The sequence below is a fragment of the Lathamus discolor genome, chromosome 5 (genome assembly GCF_037157495.1).
Source record: "Lathamus discolor isolate bLatDis1 chromosome 5, bLatDis1.hap1, whole genome shotgun sequence".
Taxonomy (NCBI): Eukaryota; Metazoa; Chordata; class Aves; order Psittaciformes; family Psittacidae; genus Lathamus; species Lathamus discolor.
In genome coordinates, this window is record NC_088888.1 from 89,386,501 (window position 1) to 89,406,668 (window position 20,168).

At 35.1% G+C, this 20,168-nt stretch overlaps 1 protein-coding gene across 1 annotated transcript in view; it reads left to right on the forward strand.

Annotated features, from left to right (window-relative positions):
- Positions 1-12,946, forward strand: part of CSMD1 (CUB and Sushi multiple domains 1) — a 1,149,005-nt gene extending 1,136,059 nt beyond the window's left edge. Inside the window, exons 69-70 of the mRNA XM_065681530.1 lie at positions 6,001-6,133; positions 9,921-12,946. Coding sequence (XP_065537602.1) covers positions 6,001-6,133; positions 9,921-10,080 — 293 coding nt within the window. The 3' untranslated portion in view covers positions 10,081-12,946. The remainder of the gene's footprint in view (positions 1-6,000; positions 6,134-9,920) is intronic.
- The last annotated feature ends 7,222 nt before the right edge of the window (positions 12,947-20,168 follow it).

Genomic DNA, 20,168 nt, shown 5'->3' on the forward strand with positions numbered 1-20,168 from the left:
TGCTATTATAAAAAGTATAGTGGAATATGCATGTTTGAAATAATCTGTTCAAGTCCCAATTTGACTCTGGTTAATGTATTACTATCTTATGTTTTCAGGTATAGCAACCAGAAAATGCCAGTGCAACTGCTTGCTTTTCTGTGAAATGTCTTTTTGAAAGTAACAGGGTGTCATGCAATTCAAAGACACTTTCTGCTCAGCTGTATAAATTGCAGTTAGAACCATATAAGAAATTAAAAAGAGAGAATCAACACTGATTTTATTAATGTCATTTGGAGTGCTTGTTGCTGATGGATGCTTTCAGAATGTATATGTATTTAGATACAATTCTACTTTACTATCAAAAATATGAAATGGGTGGCTGATATATATATCACAGCTATGGACTCAAGTGCTCCAGCAGCTGATGAAAAACTAGTTATTCTGCTCCTAAGATTATTTTTTTCATAAAAACTAGTAAAATGTTTATATATGAAATATTGTCTAATAAAATAGTTTGGGCAAATACCAAGTGTAGACATCTGCATTTCCTGATCCTGGAACTACTGCAGAGTGGTCAAACCACAGTATATATAAAGCAAAGTTCTGGGCTAGAGAAAGGAGACAGCCTAACCAATATCTTTATAGCAGACTCTACCTACTTTTTATAAATTGCCTTTTTTCCATTTACTTCATTGGTGCTGTACCCAAAGTCCTTCAAAGTTCTGCCAAATCGCCCTTGTATTTCTTTGCTCTATTAACTGCTGTAATAGCAGTTATGCTATGGATTTGCTCATCTTGGCCACCTCTCAATTTGCTATATATGTTCAGTCACAATGTTTAGTCACCCACCTTCAGAGTCTCAGCCTAAGAATTGCCAATTACTAGAGCCAGATAACAATTTCAGTCTTCAGAGTAAACTCTTGTCTGGGACAGATTATTTGTCTGCCTGTACGTTTATGCAATTCTTATCACTGTAATATCTAAGCTGCTTTTTCTTTCTGATTTTAACAAGTGCACTATAAAGGTAGAGCATCAACATTTGTTCAAATATCTGTCTTGTTAAGCAGTCTTTGATATGTCAAAACAGTGAGACTATGGTCTCAGCTAAAACATACAGCTAAAAGGAAACAGCAGATTCCAGCCAACACGGCTCGTGCTACTTGTCTGTACCCTCTCACATTCAAGGACAACAGGCTTTTTTTAAGTCTATTCTGTTCATGAATATTCTGCTGAGATAGCAATATTGTATGTCTCCAGCTGAAGACTTAACACATTTTTGTTTCTTCAGGAAGTTAAAAATTTATATTTGCTGCCTTTACACTAAACCAGAAGTGTTCGAAAACTGCGTGCACTGGGGCATGTGTAATGTCATATGAAATTCTTCACCTTCGAGCATGCTTCAAATAAGAGAATTTACTGGTAAATACTTGGTTAAGGGTGGAAGACCAATCTATTTGATGAAGAATTCCATATCACGCGACACTGGAGAAAGAACAGGCTCAATGGATATGCCCAGTCTTGGAATTTAATGACATGCCAACAGAAAGAACTTTTGTATCTATGAACTGTTTTTCCTCTTTCAGAAGCAATTCTGTTTGCTTGTAGCCTTAGATAATAACACAGAGGGCAAAGAGATCTGTTATCAGTCTGTCAAACAGATTAGAACTATATCTGAGCCTGCTTAAGGGGCCCTCATTGTGACACCATATTACTTAACTTATTTTGCCAAGTAATCAATCATTCATTGCTGGGGGCTTTTTGTTTATTTTATTATTTTTTTAATAACTTAGTCTCTAAAGGCTGCATGTCTGTGGCTAGGTTTAGTTTCTGTGCCTCACCACAACAGTTCTAGCAGATGTTTATTCTAAACTCTTGGCCTTGCTCATTCCAGTCTGGACTGTCCTTTAAGATTCTATGAAAAAAGTGGCTCTGTGAGAAACTTACTTACTTCACCAAACGTTTATTTCACTATATTTATTTCCTCTGGGGAAATACAATGACTCACTTCTTTTTCTTTTTTTTTTTTTTCCCCCTTAAAAGTACATTTTTTGCTTGTCGACATTGATATAACAAATAGTGACAAGAAATATGAATAATTAATTTGTCTGTTATATATTAGATTAATGGTTGTGAAATACATATTAATTTCTTGAAACTGATCAGTGCTTCCAAGCATTGAACATCGTGAGACATGTGAATTTAAAATTTCACTCTGTAAAGGTGTCATCCTTCCTCTCCAGATCATTTTGCACAAGTTTCATTATTCACAAAGAAACTTAGATACAAACAGGATACTCACAGCTTCAGAGTACAAAATAGCTGTATGTTAATTAATGCATAAGTATGCTGGGACTAATGCTCTATGAGGCTATATATATCACACCCAGCGAGGTACCCAGAGTGTCTTTGCTATGCAGTGGTTATCAATCAAGTGAAGAAGTTCCAGCCTCTGTTGCTCATTGGAAGCTGCTGACTTGATTTCTGTGTTGGTACTTTTTTCTTAAATCCTTGAGTTGCTAAATACCCTCATCTGAAAAATTACTCTTCTGCCTGTAACTGTAATTTTTTTTGTATTGCTTCTGCTGTCACACTTTCTCCCACTTTGACTGCAGTTCTTTTATTAAAACTGAGCCATGCTGTACTGGTGCCAGACAGTTGAAACCCTAGGTTCGGAGTCACAGGAGGAATGGATTTGAAAGCTCCAAACAATGATAAGGAAATGCTTATTTCCTTATGAATATTTTGTATAAAGGAGAAAACTCATTAACCATCTAAAGGGTAGAACTATACAACTTATGCAATAATGACTTCACTGTGTATTTTCAGAATTTGTACCTCACCTGCCTGCTGCTGTTCTTATGAGGCTAAACAAACCCCTGTTATGCTGTGAAATGTTTGAAAAACATTTACATAACTGAATATCCCTCTATGAAAATATCATGTTTTTCAGTGACAAAATATGTCTTCTTTAATGGAAAGTAAACTAAATTATCTTTTTCTTTTTTTTTCTTCAACACAAACTATATAACTGAATAACAAAATAACTAAATACTGTAACTGAGGTTATACCAAGTCTCATAAACAAATAAATTTAATAATACATGAATAAATAAAATTCATAAATAAATAAAATGAAAATCAAATTATTCAGAATTGCAGCAAATTTTCTCTTCTGTAATAAAAAGCAAAATTCACAGAAAGCAAATGCATGGTCCAAGCCTGGCCAACACTTTCCCAATGCCAACTAAAGGTTGTAAACTTCAGTTAAAAATTTCAAGTGTGGTTACCCTACATGTTGTACTTTAAAAAGCGTAGCGATATAGAATATTCACCTTGAATAGGAATTGTGAGTCGTAAGTATTAAATGGCAGTTATCAAACAGGGATAACTTAAAAAGAAATTCTCTAAATATAAGTTTGTGCCTAGTTTAACTGTTCAGTTAGAAGAAAAAAAAAAGTGTTTTTTTTTTTTAAATTCCATATTAAAACTTCATCCCAAGAATTGCTTATTAGTTTCAAACTACTGTTTTCTTTTAGCTGAATTCTGATTAGGTATTTTATAATCTTTACACTACTTATTCATTAAAATGTATCTATCATTTGTGCCATGATAATAGCTTTGAGATATAAATTAGGAGCTCACTGATCATACATATTTCTGTTTTGGTGCTTGGTTAGAATTTAAAATAAGATTTAAAATATTATTTCCATGGTTTTGCTGTTACAAGCTGACTACAATTAATATAATTATTAACACATTTTTATTAATTACTCCAAATAATTGGAAAAACAGCTGGGGATCGTGATTTTAAAGGAAGAATGAATAAATACAGTGATAACTGCATGCAGTTTTTTAAACTTCTGTCATTTCTTCTAACCAATAAAACATTCAAAGGAACATTTAAATTTCTTAAATTTTTCTAGGCTGTGGTAACTACTTAATTCCATCTGTATTTCATTTAGAAATATATAAATTTTGCCAACAGGTCTTCCATGCCTTGAGTGTTAGGACAAATATTAGATTACTAAAGTCCAAAGATTATTATAATAAACTGGTTCTACTCTAAACAAGTTCAGTGTTAATTAAGATACAACACACTAGTGTGATAAAGCTCCTAACATGATCCCAACCATCACAGTAGTAGGTTTATTAATTTGAAAAGATTTGTCTTCACCAGTTCTAAGACCAATACACAGAAGCCAACTGTATCCTGGGTTGCATCAAAAGGAGAGTGACCAGCAGGTTGAAGGAGGTGATCCTGCCCCTCTACTCTGCTCTTGTGAGACCTCACATGGAGTATTGTATGCAGTCCTGGTGTCCTCAACATAAAAAGGACATGGAACTGTTGGAACAAGTCCAGAGGAGGGCCACGAGGATGATCAGGGGGCTGGAGCACCTCCTGTATGAAGATAGGCTGAGAAAGTTTGGGCTGTTCAGCCTGGAGAAGAGAAGGCTGCATGGAGACCTCATAGCAGCCTTCCAGTATCTGAAGGGGGCCTATAGGGATGCTGGGGAGTGACTCTTCATTAGGGACTGTAGTGACAGGACAAGGGGTAACGGGTTAAAACTTAAACAGGGGAAGTTTAGATTGGATATAAGGAAGAAGTTCTTTACTGTGAGGGTGGTGAGGCACTGGAATGGGTTGCCCAAAGAAGTAGTAAATGTTCCATCCCTGGCAGTGTTCAAGGCCTTGGGCAACATGGTCAAGGGTGCGGCATCTCTTCCCATGGCAGGGGTTGGAAGTAGATGATCTTAAGGTCTTTTCTAACCCTAACTGTTCTGTGATTCTGTGATTCTGTAAGTCTGAAGTGTGACAGAAGATTAAGGTAGTGAAAAACAATGACGTACAGTGCTTTGTCATGTTTAGTGATGAGATCTGGAAATTCTGAAATTTCTAGGGGGGCTGTCTTCATTTTAAATGCAACTTAATTACTTCCTAGTATTTAATACATTTTGTAACTGCAGAAAATATCAGTTGAAACATCTAAGTTTTAAAAATATCTAAGAGAACAAAAGCTTGCCTCATTCTGCTGTCACATTGAGCTTGAACTGCAAGAAATCATAGATGGGTTTGCTGCTTTCTCAGTTTTGCAACTTAAATATTTTAGTAAACTGATGAAAACAGCACAATTGCCTGGGTCTCTGCTTTTTCAAGTGGTCTGTTCATAGAGTCCTAAAAAGACTGATTGATGTTGTTGCAATGAACAAGGGAGTGTTTATGTACTCGTGGGTTGAAGCGTTTCTGAGGGGTAAATAGCAGTGTCTCTTATTCTTCTCTACTAGTATCAGCAAAAATAACACAGAATAGCAATCCCAGCTATCTGTCCCAGCCCATCCTTACTGTGCTTTCTCTCTGTCCTGATCTCTTCTTCCTTAAATAGAATCTGTATATTGTTCTCTGAAGAGCTGCAATTTCAAACTGACAACATGGTCTTGGCTCTCAAACTATGCTGCTTTTTTCCTATTACAGAAATTCTATATTTTTCACAATAAAACTAATTTTCATCCTTCACAATTTGCATTGTCAAGTTGGCCACCTATTTAAGCAGTTTGACAATCTCTCTTCATACTGATGGAAAAGTGGGTTCTGCAAAATGCCTTACAGTCCAGATTATCTGCTTACCCACAACAGGAACCCAGATGATGTGGTCTGACTGCCTGTGACTTCTAAGCTTACTATTAAGCTTAGGTGCAGATAGAGAATACTTTTTGCAGTATTAGTATTTTTTTTGCAGAAGGTATATAGCTTAATGTAACTGAATTAGTGACTCATGAAAGGTGTAGTTCATAATTATTTTACTTGATGTTACCCTACATGTTAAGCAATGTTGCTGGTTATTGATACATTATTAATTGGTATTAACATGATTTATACTGTGATACAGGATGCTGTTTATTTCATGTTTTAAAATATTTTTTTTTTATTAAGTCACCATTTTCTTTCATTTTTGAATCAAAAGAAAACTGTGAGGTAGAAAACCTGGGAATTTTATTTCTGTCCTTTTTCTTTCATTTCAGGTCCTTTAAGTGCAGACACAGACCTTTCAAATCATTATTATGGTACAAACAGCAGTTCTGTTGCAGCTGCCATCCTGGTACCATTCTTTGCTCTAATACTATCAGGGTTTGCATTTTACCTCTACAAACACAGGTATTGTAAATGTTATTTGTTCGTTAACTAAATAAGGCTTGTGTTTTAATTTTCATTAAAGTTTCAGAATATCTTTACTCTAGAAAGACAAATATTTCTAAGTATTCCCTTGAAGGGGTTCAGTGCAGGCAGTTCTTAATGGTGAACAAGTAGAAAAATGCATCACTGTATTAAGGAGCAAAGACCTATCAGTCTCCTTGGTCCATTACGCTGAATCAGATTGCAGTCTCAGGTCATATGTTGAGTTTTTTCATGTGTGGTGCTTCTTTCAAAATGCTTATGAGTAGTAATTATACAAGCTGAAAAATCCATAAAACCCATGAAAAAACAGCCCATAATGAGACTACTTAAAGTACATGCTGAATAAGCTCGTGGATACTAGTAGAATTGGCACCACTTCAGCTCATACGAAACTTGATATGTCAATGGATAATAGAATAAATCCTACCATCTTTTCTGAAATTTGGTTTAAAATCTGAAATGTACGTTTCTTTTGAACATCTGTTCATGCTGAGTGCTATTTGGCCAAAGCTTTCTGGTGCATTTTTTTTTTTTTATTAAGCTACAATGCTCTCTGACCTACTTGTGGTGTTTGTAATTTCTAAAAAGGTGTTTAAGAGAAAAACCCTTTTTTAATAAAATGCTTTTAAAACTTGTTCTATAACCATGATATCAAGAGTATTTTGTGACTGTAAGAAATAGACAAACTGTAAGAAATAGACAAACTCAAGTCAACCATTGCCCTGTGATGAACTGGACTATCTACCTACTTCAGCCTTAGCGGTTTTTCAAAAAGAAATTGCAGTGGAGCTTGAACTTGTGAACTCCAGTTAAAATGATACATGTCCTGAAATATAATACAGCCTTTTGTAAAAAAAACCCAAAGCAGAACAAACAAAAACTGCTCAGGAAGAGCTGTGAACTCTCTCTCGGAACATGTTATTGTAAGATGCCTTTCTGATGGCTACAGATCTGCATTCTCAGATAACTCCTGTTCTACAGTGGCGGGAATCTAAAGTGCAGCATAAAAGCAGAAGCATTCAGATCAGGCAAAGAGACAGAATGTAAAGGGGACATTGCGGTAACTTTGCTCTTAGAAAGAGACAGCAAGCTCTTAAAAAAAACATCAGTAGAACTACATAGTGACATAGGGGTACATTTTTTGGTTTATTCTGCCAAGTCTATTTTGTCTTGCATAAGTAGTGGAGATTCTGTTTTCTTTTTAATAGAAATACATATGTATTTAAGAGAGAGAAAACTTAAGTCTTCAGACAAGCACCTGTAAACCTAAAGTTTATGGTACTGCTGGTGCAGTATTGCAGTTCTGCATACCTTAATCTAATTTAAATGTATTAGATACTTGAAAAAGATGTTGTTCATAACTTAATCTTTCAAAGAATATTGTTTTTTTTTTTAGATTTTTGAACAATTTCTTCTATTAAACCACAATTTTTAGAAGGGTTATCAGTGTCATACTGTCATGAGAAAATTAACAACTTAATTACTGATGTAAAGTAACTTTAGGTTACCTTTATTCTGTTCAGATTTTAAGAAAAGAAGACAGAATCTGCGACTTTTGAAGGGACTTTCTTGAAATGACCTTAACATCAGAATAACATGAAATTCTCACAATGATGTGATAGCAGTTATACCACTAAAGGCTGTCTATAGCAGAGAATTTGAAGGTCCTCTTAGGGGATGATTTTATGGATGTTTCTGCTGTGGTTATGTCAGACTAATATCATCTAATCAGAACAAGGGGTTTTAAACCTTTTTTTACACAGTTTCTGTACCTTTTATCTCACAGACAGGGATTGCATCATGACGAAGGCAGCATCTCAGTCTTTCTGAACAACATTAAAATATATTTCATTACTTACACTAAGTAAAACTTCTAGTTAAGGTTTCTAAGCACATTTTTGGTACTTCTGAAATGAAAATATGGGGAAAAAGACATATTTATGCGTAACAGAATTATTTGTAGGTTGTCAGTTTTGATTACTGACATTTTTCCAATGATAGTTTTTGCTATCTGCTATGTAAAACAGAATCATTCTCTAGAAAGAGTCTGATTTTCAAGAACCCTTTTCTGAAGTTTTATCAAAAGAATCTTTCCTAGATTGTTTTATTAACCACCAAGCATCTACATTTTGCACTCTTCATTGACTGTCTTTCCCTATTTCAATTACATTTACGGAATTATATTCTGAACCTCCTTTATATAGTCATTTAGTTACACATAGAAAGATTTAAAGTAGGAAAATATAATTTATTAAGATATCATTTTGCTGGATATATCAGAAAGTCTGCACAATTCTGTTTTACTTTTCATTTAATTATTGGCTTTATATGTTGGAACAGAAAACATAAAGATGTGAACATCCTTGAAGTTTTGATATGTTCTTCATGGTGGTAAAATACTATACAAATTATAAGAGTGGTTACTGAAATATAAGTCTTTGTATCTTCCACATTTGAATGTCAAAGTTTATGAGAATATTAGTTAGGATTTGATGAATCTGATTACATATGTTTCATCATATAAAATCTCTGTCAAGGTACTTAGAAGTATTTATTGCTGGAAGTATTTATGGAGGTAAGAAGGCATGCTAAGGCAGACCTATATGGAATAACTGAAATTACTGTCCCTTTTCTGAAGGTTACTACCACTAGCAGTTCAAGATGTTCTGGATATTTGCTGTGTCAGTGCAGGAGTTGCCTGATTGAACCTATGCTGGCTGACTTTGCATTGACTTAGATTTAGTACCCATGAGACCTGTTACAGCACTTCAGTGGTGCAATGCTAACTTCCTGCTCTGGAATGGTAATAAGCAGCTGATGGCAGCACATTACTACATCATTCCCTCTACCTCTGCTCAAAAACCTCTAAGCCAATAAAACCTGTGTCAGTATATCTCATCTAAACCCCAAGATGCTAACAAAAGGATGAATTAGGAGACTGTCACTCCCATCTTTCTATGTCCACCTAGTCAGCTTCTCCTGCATTCAAGTCTTCTAAATTTGTACTGATTTTTATCAGAACATTTATGCAGTGGCTTTCCTAAGTATACTGTAAAAATTAGTGTGGGTAGAATTGCAAATGTCCACAAAAGTCAACTAGAATATGCTTGAAGTTGACCAAATTAAATTCACCAACTAAAGATGCTACCGTATTTTTTACACTGGTATCAATGTTTTAGAAATACAATTATATATATTTGGAATTGGTAAGGTGTTAATTTAGTAGAGCTGGAATAAATGTTTCCACTCTCTGTAAAGATTCTTTTATGGTTAGTCTGTCAATCTAAAGCATCTAAAGTAATCAGAAATTATCATAATTGTTACAACTGACACAAAATATTATGTTATCAGTTTCAACTTTACTTTTGTTCGTACTTCTGTTGTACATTCCTTTAGTTTTGGCTGTCAATTTTAGCATGAACAACAAGCTATGAAATTGTCGGGTTTTTTACATGTTTATAATGAAAAGTGCATACCTATATTTTGCCCTTACTGTCTCTCTCCTTTGTAGCATCAGCTTGCCCATCAGGAATTTGTTTTCTTCTCTTCATGCTATGAAAAACAACTTCCAAACAGATTTCTCTTACTTTTTAAGTCCCTGCAGCATCCTTTGTGGATCTCCTGGATTATCACTTTTAGACAGTCACAAAACTTGTGTAGACAGGATGGAAATATTAAAGATAAAACTTGCATTAATTGTAGATTGTTTCTTTTTAAGTGATACTAATTATAATTTCCTGTCTTTTTTTTTTTTTTTTTTCCACAGAACAAGACCAAAAGTACAGTACAATGGGTATGCTGGACATGAAAACAGTAATGGACAGGCTTCATTTGAAAATCCCATGTATGACACAAACTTAAAACCCACAGAGGCAAAGGCTGTGAGGTTTGATACGACTCTGAACACAGTTTGTACAGTGGTATAGCCTTCAGTGCCCAATATGACTGATTCATAGCCATACCTCTGATGGACAAGCAGTAATTCCTTTGGTGCCATATACCAGTTTCCCTTCTTCTCTTGGCTTTGCTGCTGTAATCTTTAACATCATCTGTCAGCCTACATGCAGCTAAATTTTCTGGTAAAAACGTGTCAGTCTTCTGGGGATGAGACAAAGAATATTTTTTCATCTTAAAGATGGATCAAAATGCCTGGCTGCGTCTGCTTCAAATCAAGGCACACTTTAAGGAAGACTGCCAAGTCATGCCAATTTCTCATATTTAATGCCTCAGACTTTCATATTTGTATGTGGCTGGATGCCTTTCAATGCATTCTTCTGGGCACTTGGATAAATCCTTTGAGTACTGTGACAAATGATAGCACCACAGATTATCCCCAGGAATATTTTGAAGAAATCAAGCTCTCTTGAAGGAGAAGACAACCTTTCTTGAAGTTGCATACACCTGCAAAAGCTTTACCATTGAAATCTTGCTAAAATTAAAGAAACTTACACTGTATCTCACACCTAGGGCAGTTTGGCAATTTCCCAATCAGCCATTATATTGCAAAATCTTAATGCACAATTTTTTTGCACTAGAGTGTTATGGCTGACTGAGTAAGATACTGATAAAAATATACAGGGTTTCTACACACAGTCCATTGTATATAGACATTCACACACTCTTTGCCAATCAAAACATTCCACAACAAATTTACTTGGAGTATTAAATTATGAGCCCTGTGCTTAGCACCAGTTAAAATCATGTGTGAAACAATATTTCCTTTATCAATTTTTGACTAAATTTCTCTGTAAACATGATTACAAGTCACTGGAGACTTTCAGCCAGAACAAGAGCCCGTTTCTCAGAAAATTTCATTGCCAGTATTGTTTTCTTCTGAAATCAGTCATCAATCACCATTGTCAGTATCATACTATTATAACAGCAGGGGGGTTAGCAGCTATTGCTGCTTGCCATGTACAAATGTGAATAGTAATTTATTTTAGATAGCTCATAAAGCCTGTGAGCCTGTGCTCATAATGCAGTCTTCCCTTTTGCATTATTTTCCATTTTTTCCTGTAATATGACATCATTTTCTGATGTTACATGGAACTAAAACACATTACAGTAGCATATGTAAACCCAGTGCAAATTTTGTCTATAACAAGCTGTCATTCAGTTTATATTTTGGACAAAGAGAAGTATTCAGTTATCTTTGCTTTCTGTTTCTTTTCAGAATTTCTAAAAGCACTGCTTACTGCCTTTGTACTTACACAGTTTGACAGAGAAAGTTTGAAATTTGTAAATATGAATGAGTAAATTATTAACATTTCCTCAGAATTAGAGGTTTTGTTGAATGAAATGGACAAACAAATGAAAAATGCCATTGGGCAGATAAACTGAGGTTTAAAATTAGGAAATTACAGGAAACAAGTGAAGTCTGATTTTAGACACACTGAGCTCAGAAACCAGGGAAGTTGCTTTCCTTTTTAAAAAAAATCAGGGTTATTTGTTGTTGTTGTTTCAGTTTTCTGAATTTCAAATTGTCCTATTGTGCAGTTGCTATAAAAAAAAGAAAAAAAAAAAAGGCAGAATAATGTTTCTGAACTCCATATGTGTGTAGGTCTGGCTGTTATACACAAACCAAAAAGATAATGTAAGCCCAGTAACAGGTTTTCCAGCTAATGTTGCAGAACACAAAATTTCAAATGTAACCCTTAGTCAGCTTAACAACTCTACATCTGTTAGATGAAAAATACCAGCAATATAATTCAGTATTGTAGGGCCTCCAGCTGTTATATGCCTCATATGAGCAAGAAACTGAAGAAAATTTAATAAATAATCCTTTCAGTCAGTTCCTTGTTCACTTTGTTAGTAGTTGTTGGCTTTCCTTTTTTGGTTTGTTTCTGAAGTTTTTGTGCAGTAAGTTTCATTTATTTGTCACATCTCAGAGCCCTTCACATTTCCTGAGAAAGAACCAAGTCATCAGATCAAAGTTGTTTTCCTGATCCTCCCCCATGTAGAAGAAGTTGCTCTGAAAATGAAGAGAGGAAAAGAGGAACAGCAGGCCAGGGAGGAAAGCTGTTGTGTCATTAAAGTTTTTGACAGTTGCTTGACATTACTGCTTTGGAAGTCTTTTCTATAGTGACAATGGCAGAAAAAAAAAAAAAAAAGAGTAGCTATTATTCATGTTTTCTGCTCCTGCCCTGACAGTGTATTCAGAGACCTGTCTCACTATGACCACCAAGGAATGGTCTTAGAAAAGACAATAGTTATTTGATCTTTTGTATTAGAAAGCCCAGATCCTGTAAATCGTTTATTCAGTGGTTTATTTTGGGGAGATTATGTAAGGAGTGTTTATCCCGAGTGTTCTTTGATCAGGGACACTCAAAATTGGGACACACTGACAAATTATCCTAAGGTGTTTGTTTGAGAACAGGAACTTCAGACTGGAGCCCAAGTAAAACAAAGCATTCGTAGTTTTATCTGTTCTGTCCACATCCTTCAAATGCTTCTACTTCTCCGCTATGTTTGAGTCTTCTGTTCAGGTTGGATCTCTTTCTCCTAAAGTTATTTTACAGAGGGCTGTATATGCATGCACTTACATATGGTGCTTCATCAGAATAAGACTCTTAAAATGTTGTGCAGTGGCTGGGTTAATGGCAGCCAGGAAATGTGCTTTCTGAGATATATGCAGAAGACTTTTTCCCCAGTGTTGACCAGATCATTATGACGGGCTAATAATACATGCTATATATTTTTTTTAAAAAACAGGTTATGTGCTTCAAAGCTGTTAAAAACTGCTGCTTGTATCACACATCTTGCCTTTCTCCAGGCTAGCTGCAATAATTTTTTTTCTTGTGTAAAATATTTTGTAAACAAAGAAAAGCTGTTATTAAAAAGGAAAAAAAAAAAAAGGTGGGTGGGTGGGGGTGGGGGGACCTGGGGAAGAACACTGGCATTATGATCAAGTCAATCTAATTTTCATTCCCAGTATTTCATTCTGCCATTTCACTACATGCTGCTGTGACATGAAGTAGGTGCAAAAGAACTTTTTGTACAGAGATATATTTTTTATGAAGAATTTGTAAAATTATTAAATATGCTGTACTTTTTTGATTAATGTAGGTAAATTGTTAAAAATAAATGTTTTTACAATACAAAAAAATTGTAATTTTCCCAGTAATGTAAAATTTACCATCTTTAGCTGATTTTCAGTTCTGATCCTATTACACATGTATTAATATTGAAGTGGCCTGTTAAAAATAAACAGTATTTTCTTTGGCAAAACAAACAAACAAAACAAAAAGCTATAAAAGATTGTAATATAGCCTGTGCAATGCCACCTACCTTGAAAGCAAAATCAGAGTTCTAATTAAATATTTAATTTTAGATTTTCAGCTTTTGTGTGACGTGTTCTTATCAACTTTTCCCTTTCATTTACTTTTATGCGTTTAAAGTTCATTACATTAGCTTGTTCTTTAGAATCTTAATCTTGTCATTTTATGTTCTGAAGTGTTATGTACCTTGGCAAAAAATTCCAGGTGCTTTCTAGTAAGATGCAGTCTACTTCCTGTTATCTTAGGCTTATCATTCAGATTTTCAGATGGGACTTAGGATGAGACTTAGCCTCCCAAATCATTGGATTGTTTTATTAAAAAAATAACCTGTTTATTCATCCACAAGCCTGCATCCTACCTGTGAAAGTGATGGATCACATGGAGCCAGAGGTATTTCCAATTCTAACATCTGAGAGCTAGTTCTTTAATCACTTAGGTGTACATACTTCTACTGAAATGAAAATGCTTACATACCTAAAGATAACCACATATATTAGTGTTTTCAGAACTGAGACCTGAAATTCTGAACATTTTTTAAAGCTTTATTCTGTATTCATGTAAAATATTTTTCTATTTTCTTTACTTGTTGACATTTAAGAACGAATGAGTCAGGCTTCAAGGATATTCTACCCATTACTACTTTGGGAATCAGTGGTAACATATGACTGTGGTTCACTTACTTTAGAAAAAAATAAGACATATGCATGTCCTTGCTTCCTTTCTCATCTTCACAATCTGTCTTTCTGGAAATATGGGATCTTTAAAACATTTGTTAAAAATTCTCATCTCTCAGAATGATCTGACTTTCCTTCTGACACTAAGCTGTAAGCTATAACCACCAACACTATCAATGCAGACATCAAGGCATTATCTGACAGGGAATCATGACTTTTACCTCTTATCACAAACAAGAGTCTAGCATACATGAAACAAGAACTGTTCTTTTCACTATTGTGAAACTGCAGTGAAAGCTTTTTAATGTTATTTCCCCTTACTATCAATTGAAAACTGTAACATGGTATATTTAATTCTGGGTTCTAGACAAACCATTTATAGAAAACAAATCTTTTCTGTGTGTTGAGAATAGTTATGTAAGAGCCACTCTCAGTTAAATCTGTAAAGAACAAAAATATTTGGTTTTCAGCTGACATCTACTAGCTCTGTAGCAGCAGTGAGGTCATAAGCAGTATCAAAAAGATAGCGTACCAGTATGATTTACTCAAAATAGAAAATGACTTTTTTAAAATCTGCTTTTAATTCCAAACTCTAGTAAACTGCATTAAATACACTGCTTCCTGCTTTAGCATGATTATAACTCAAAACCACAGGCAAATGGGTCAGTGCTTGAGAGAACAGAGATCAGAAGGTGGAAGATAATGAGGTGTTCTGCAGAATGCTACCTTTAAACAGATAGAATAAATTTACTTTTGCGCATGTGTCTGAAGTGCTCAAAAAGTTTCAGGGATCCATCCCAGAAACTTCTACTATTGGTTTCAAAACCTTGTGAATGACAGTCTCCTAACATGGAATGGTTTCCACCAAAGAGCACAGGATTGTAGTTGGCACCTTATATATGAGTATTTAACTATTGAGTATATAACTATTTTAAATTACAGACATATGTAGTAAACATATAGACAAATGAATATGCTTGGAGCCTAAGGGAAACTTAGGCTCACCTTTTTAGTGTTTCAGGTATATTTGCTGCTTTATGGAAGTTTCAGCATCAAGTTATGTACCTACTATCCATGAAGAAATTATGAGAGGTAAGAATTTATTTATAAGATCCACAGATGCCAGCAAGCTGAGTACAGACAACTATACTAATCAGTAAGAAATAACTAAAGCAAGAGCGATGCTTAAGTGTTTCACTTTTGGCCCAAGGAACATAAATGTTTCCACTAGGATTCATAACAGAGTCACTCAGAGATGGGCAGATTATTCATATCAGGTTGGGTTTTGGGTTTGGTTTGGTTTTGTGGGGTTTATTTTGCCAGGAAGCCCCAAAAGACAATGTTTAGTTGGTGCACATTTCCCTCTTACATCAAACAGTGTACTTGTTAGAGTGGTCAAATTAGACATGGAAGATCAAAGTTCAGGTAGCTTCTTTAGCCCAATGAGAAGCACCAGGCTGTTAATGATTGATTAAAAAGATTGTTACAAGCACTCAGCTGTTAAAAGTAGGTGTTGGGAAATTTTCATAACCTCTTTCTTTCAGAGTAGTATTTAACGTAGTAAAAGTTTCCAAGAATTCATTTTAAGTCATGCCTTGCAGTCAAAATATGTAGGGAGCATTCCTAGTTTGAGAATCCCTTTAACCATGATGTAGATAACTTTCCTCAAAGAAGAAACTTACGTGCCTGGTGATTGTGACAGGGAGAAACGCTAGTACTTGAATTTGGTTAAAGATCGAACAGCAGCTGGTGGAGGATTTTGAGGATATAACTTCTGAACTCAGGAAACAAATGTCAAGTAGACACCGAAGACCTCTTTGGATCTTGGAGTATCAAAAATTTGAGTTCACCCATGCTATGAAAGAACACAAGTAAATTTGTTCAAAGGAAAAGACTAGACAGAAATGCAAATGAACAAAGTAAGTGGCTGAATCAAATCTTCTTAAGGACCCCTTAAATCAACACTTCAGACCCTGGACTAGCTTAGCAGTGAAATAAAACTGTAAATAACATTAGAAGTGCATTCTAAATAAGTCGGGATTGGAAAAATACAAGTATCAGCTGAAAAAAAAAATGGATGCAGGTAACAATAAAAAGATTATAGGCAGAAATTTGTTAAAGGAAACTAAAAGTATCAGAAAAAAATGCTGCTGGTTCTTGGGATGCTAAGGGAATTTTGTAAAGATTATGATGCGTGAAACAAATTGAGTAAGGAAATAGTAAGCACAGTGTTTGCAGTTAGCAAACAAGAAATAATAAGTATTTGATACTTGTTAGAATTTTTCACCTTGGATTTTGTAATTGGAAAGAAGTGGTGTTAGATATTTACTTCACTAGAGATTACATAGTACTAGCCAGACTGTAAACAGGAAGGATTTAAGCAATAACTGATAGACATAAACATTTTAAAAAGTCAAACAACACAGAACTTTTACCTGGTATTTCTTATGAAATTATCTGAGCAATTCTTGACTATGAAACAATTTTGATTCTGTCTTTGAAAATACAGGAAATGCCAGATGCCTGGAGCAGTGCTATTATTGTGCTAAAAAATAAATAAAAGACCAAGCAAATTACCATTTATCCTAATACTAAAATTTAAGGGAAAAGAAAGGAAATCTGATTGAGGTCCTTTTGACAGAAAGTAAAATGATAGGATAGAGTTAAAATATTTTCAACAGATTTTAGAAAGAACAGTCAACCAAATCTTATTTCATTCTTGAAAGCCTGATTGATAACATAACTGCTTATGTATTAAATTAAGAAACAACTGATTTAGTAGCACACAACAATTAACAAAAATAGAGAACATCAGTAATTATACAAGAAGTTGATTAAGAAATAGCTCTTAAGCAGACAATAGGGAATTATCACTGAAAAAGGCAATGTTGGAAAAAGTCCATGGATCTGCTTCTAGGCCTCATGCTGCTCAACAGTTATGTGTAAATAAGGATAATACATGTTAAAAAAAAAAAAAAAAAGTAGATAATGCAAGTGATTACAGGATGATAAGTGATAAAAAAGTCATATGGCACAATGTGGTCTGGTTGCTAAGTTCAATTTAAACAAAGTGTTTCTACCATAGCTAAGAATATTTGGAAATAAGGACATTGAGGCCATCTTTATAAAAGGAATATTAGATCCTGAAAATTAGTATCTTTAAAGGGATTTGCAAGCATATTAACTGAGATACTGCAGCAAAATATGAGGAATTGAATCATTGGATATAAAATGACTATTGAGTAAAAACAGAAAAGTGATTTTTAGTCTCATTGCATATGAAAGTGTGTTGGATTCTGTATGTATTTCTGCAGTTCACTTTGGAAATAGGATGTCAGGAAAAATTTGAGAGGATGCACAATATACAAATGTGATTTAAGGTCTAGTAGAAATAACTTCAGCAAAAAAGTTACTTAATCAAAAAGATCAACCAACAGTATACTGTGCTACATTCATGGGATTACTAAACTGCCCTTTCTTTTAAGGAAAAAGCCATAACAAAAACTTTAGTACACTTGAAGCTGTAGCCAGACAAATTAAAAGGGAAAATCAGGCAAACACATTTATGAGTAGAGGAAACAAACCTGTGATTTAATTTACCAGGAGAAATTATCTGTTTGCTATCTCTTCATTGCATCAACTAACCCTGATTATTTTCATGTAAGCTAGTCATTAGTTCTACATTACACATCTAGTGGTTCTTTCATGTTTCAGCTCTCTGAATAAAAACAAATAAACAAAAATCAAAAGAAAAATTAACCTGGAATCTATAAAGCATAAGGTATTTAATCTGTCTTTTAGAAGCCTCAGTCCAAAAATCCAAGTAAGTAATGCCTCTGCCACTTCACTTTATTGAGTTATGTCAATATCAATATTAAACCCCTGGCACTGAGGGCAGTTATCATAGATCCACCCACATCTATGCTATGATTCTCTTTTAGATTCCATAGCAACGTGACCGTATTGACACTAACAACTGGAAAGGGTCACTGCTATATACTTGTGAAATATTTGGGAGAGTACTAGTTGACCTAGACCCAAGCATATTAGAGACCTTCTTACTGTTTTACAGCATGAATGAACAAATGCCCATGCTCAAGAACATTCTAGGTCACTTGTATATTTTCTAGTAGAAATACACACTTACAGACTTGAGAGGCTCTAGTTGCCCAACTGTTTATCAAAAGGAGCTCTACTATTAGGCTGTTAGAAAGGCTAACAGCCATCTTATTTGGCAATGGTGATTCAAATGGAATAGATGCTGTACATTCTATAAGGAACTCTTTCACTGTGTAAGAAGCATGGGCAGAATGTGTCCAACAGCCTGAAGTTTTTGAAATATTTGACAGAACAATATGCATTAATTTTAGAAAGCTAACCAAGCTTGGGTATAAGCTGAGTGAGAAGCCACTCATTCTAATATAGCTCTAGGTAAGCCCAAAACCCAAACATGGCCAGCAGAGGCACACTAAAGGAGTGTTGAAGGGAGGTGTATTAAGTCTTTATCTCCATATATGTGGTATTGAAGTAGAAGAAACTGTTGGGGCAGTAGGGAGACAATCTTGGACTTAGCACTGTTTTACTGAAGTCCTTTAGTAGCAAATTCACTATATTCTTCATCTTGACTATCCCTATAATATCCATATAAATAACTTAGTTCTCGAATCTAGCCTGAAGGAAAAGCAGTACAATGTAACTTGCATCTGGTATCTCTGCAGTTTAATTTTCCACCCACCCCGAAAAGCTAGACAAATCTAATAGTCTGTTCAGAAAGGTCCCTGTCATTGCCCCCTGGGCTCAATCTAGACATGGTTTAGCAGGATGGTGAAGAAGAATGTGTGCTCCATCCAGCATTCTGGAAGAAGCTGAGTGTTAATCTGGGTCATTAAGTAGGGAAAATAAGTTAGGAAGCAAGAAATATAAATTAGAAGAAATTTGCATGGAACAAATCTTCTATTATTTATCTCAGGATCTCCACAGGACACAGCACTTTCACTGGGATACAGTGATTGTGGACTTCAGGGCATACCCCATGTAGATGTACTCCTGCAGCAGTAATCCATATGTGAGCACACCAATGCACAGACACCAAATCAGGATGAATTATTCGTATGCAAAAGCATGTCAGTAATATAGCAACCTGACGTAGAGTTCCCTCCACTTACCTAAAGGGTATTCACCTCTTTCCCAGGTGCACTGGAGGTAACATAAGGTTCTGGATCCCTGCTCTGCAAAGTGGCTTGCAATAAGAAAGAAAAGACACTAATGGGGATTAATGTGTGCTGTCTAATATGCTTCTTTCACAGAGACATCTGAAGAGGAGGTCTTGGTCACAAGAAGGGGTTGAACTGAGAAGCTGAGCAGAGACAGTTTGGGTTGTAAGCCACTGGTATAACTAAAAAGGCTTCCGAAGAACAATTAAGGCCCTGCTTAGAGCCCTCTGGAAGTGATACAATACTCAGGAGAGGTATTGTTGCAAGGGGTCAGTTGTCAGTCCTGATGGTCTTTGTTGACAGAGTCATATGGAAGCCAAGAAGTGTGTGAAGAGCAAGATTCTTCAGGAACCCTTTGATTTGGAAGGGCTAGATGAAGAAAATCCAGGAGGTCCTGAATCCCTCAAAGAGATAGCTTGGGTACCCAAAAAAAGCCTTGCTTATCTTGACGTTGGTGAGAAAATTAAACAGAGAAATACGAGTTCATTTCACCCTCTCTCCACCATAACTATCCTTTTCTGGTGCATATTTGGCTTTTGTTTTCTCAGTATTCAACTTTATTGTTATTCATACACACCTCCTTGATCCCCTTCCTTTTTTCCTTTTTCACCTTCCTTTACCTGTAACTCACCCTCCAGTTTTCTATGACTTCATAAATTAAAAAAGTAATTCATAAGGATTTTGCTTCTGACTTTTCATTTCAGGGAATAGCAGAGTCTGCTTAAGGTAGGAAATGTATCTGAGTGGCTGGCAGAGAGATTTCCGAGCTTGATATGAGGAAGCAAGGGTGAAGAGTAAGCAAAAGGCTGGGGTCAAGTAGATAGGCACAGGCTGTATATATGAGGAAAGT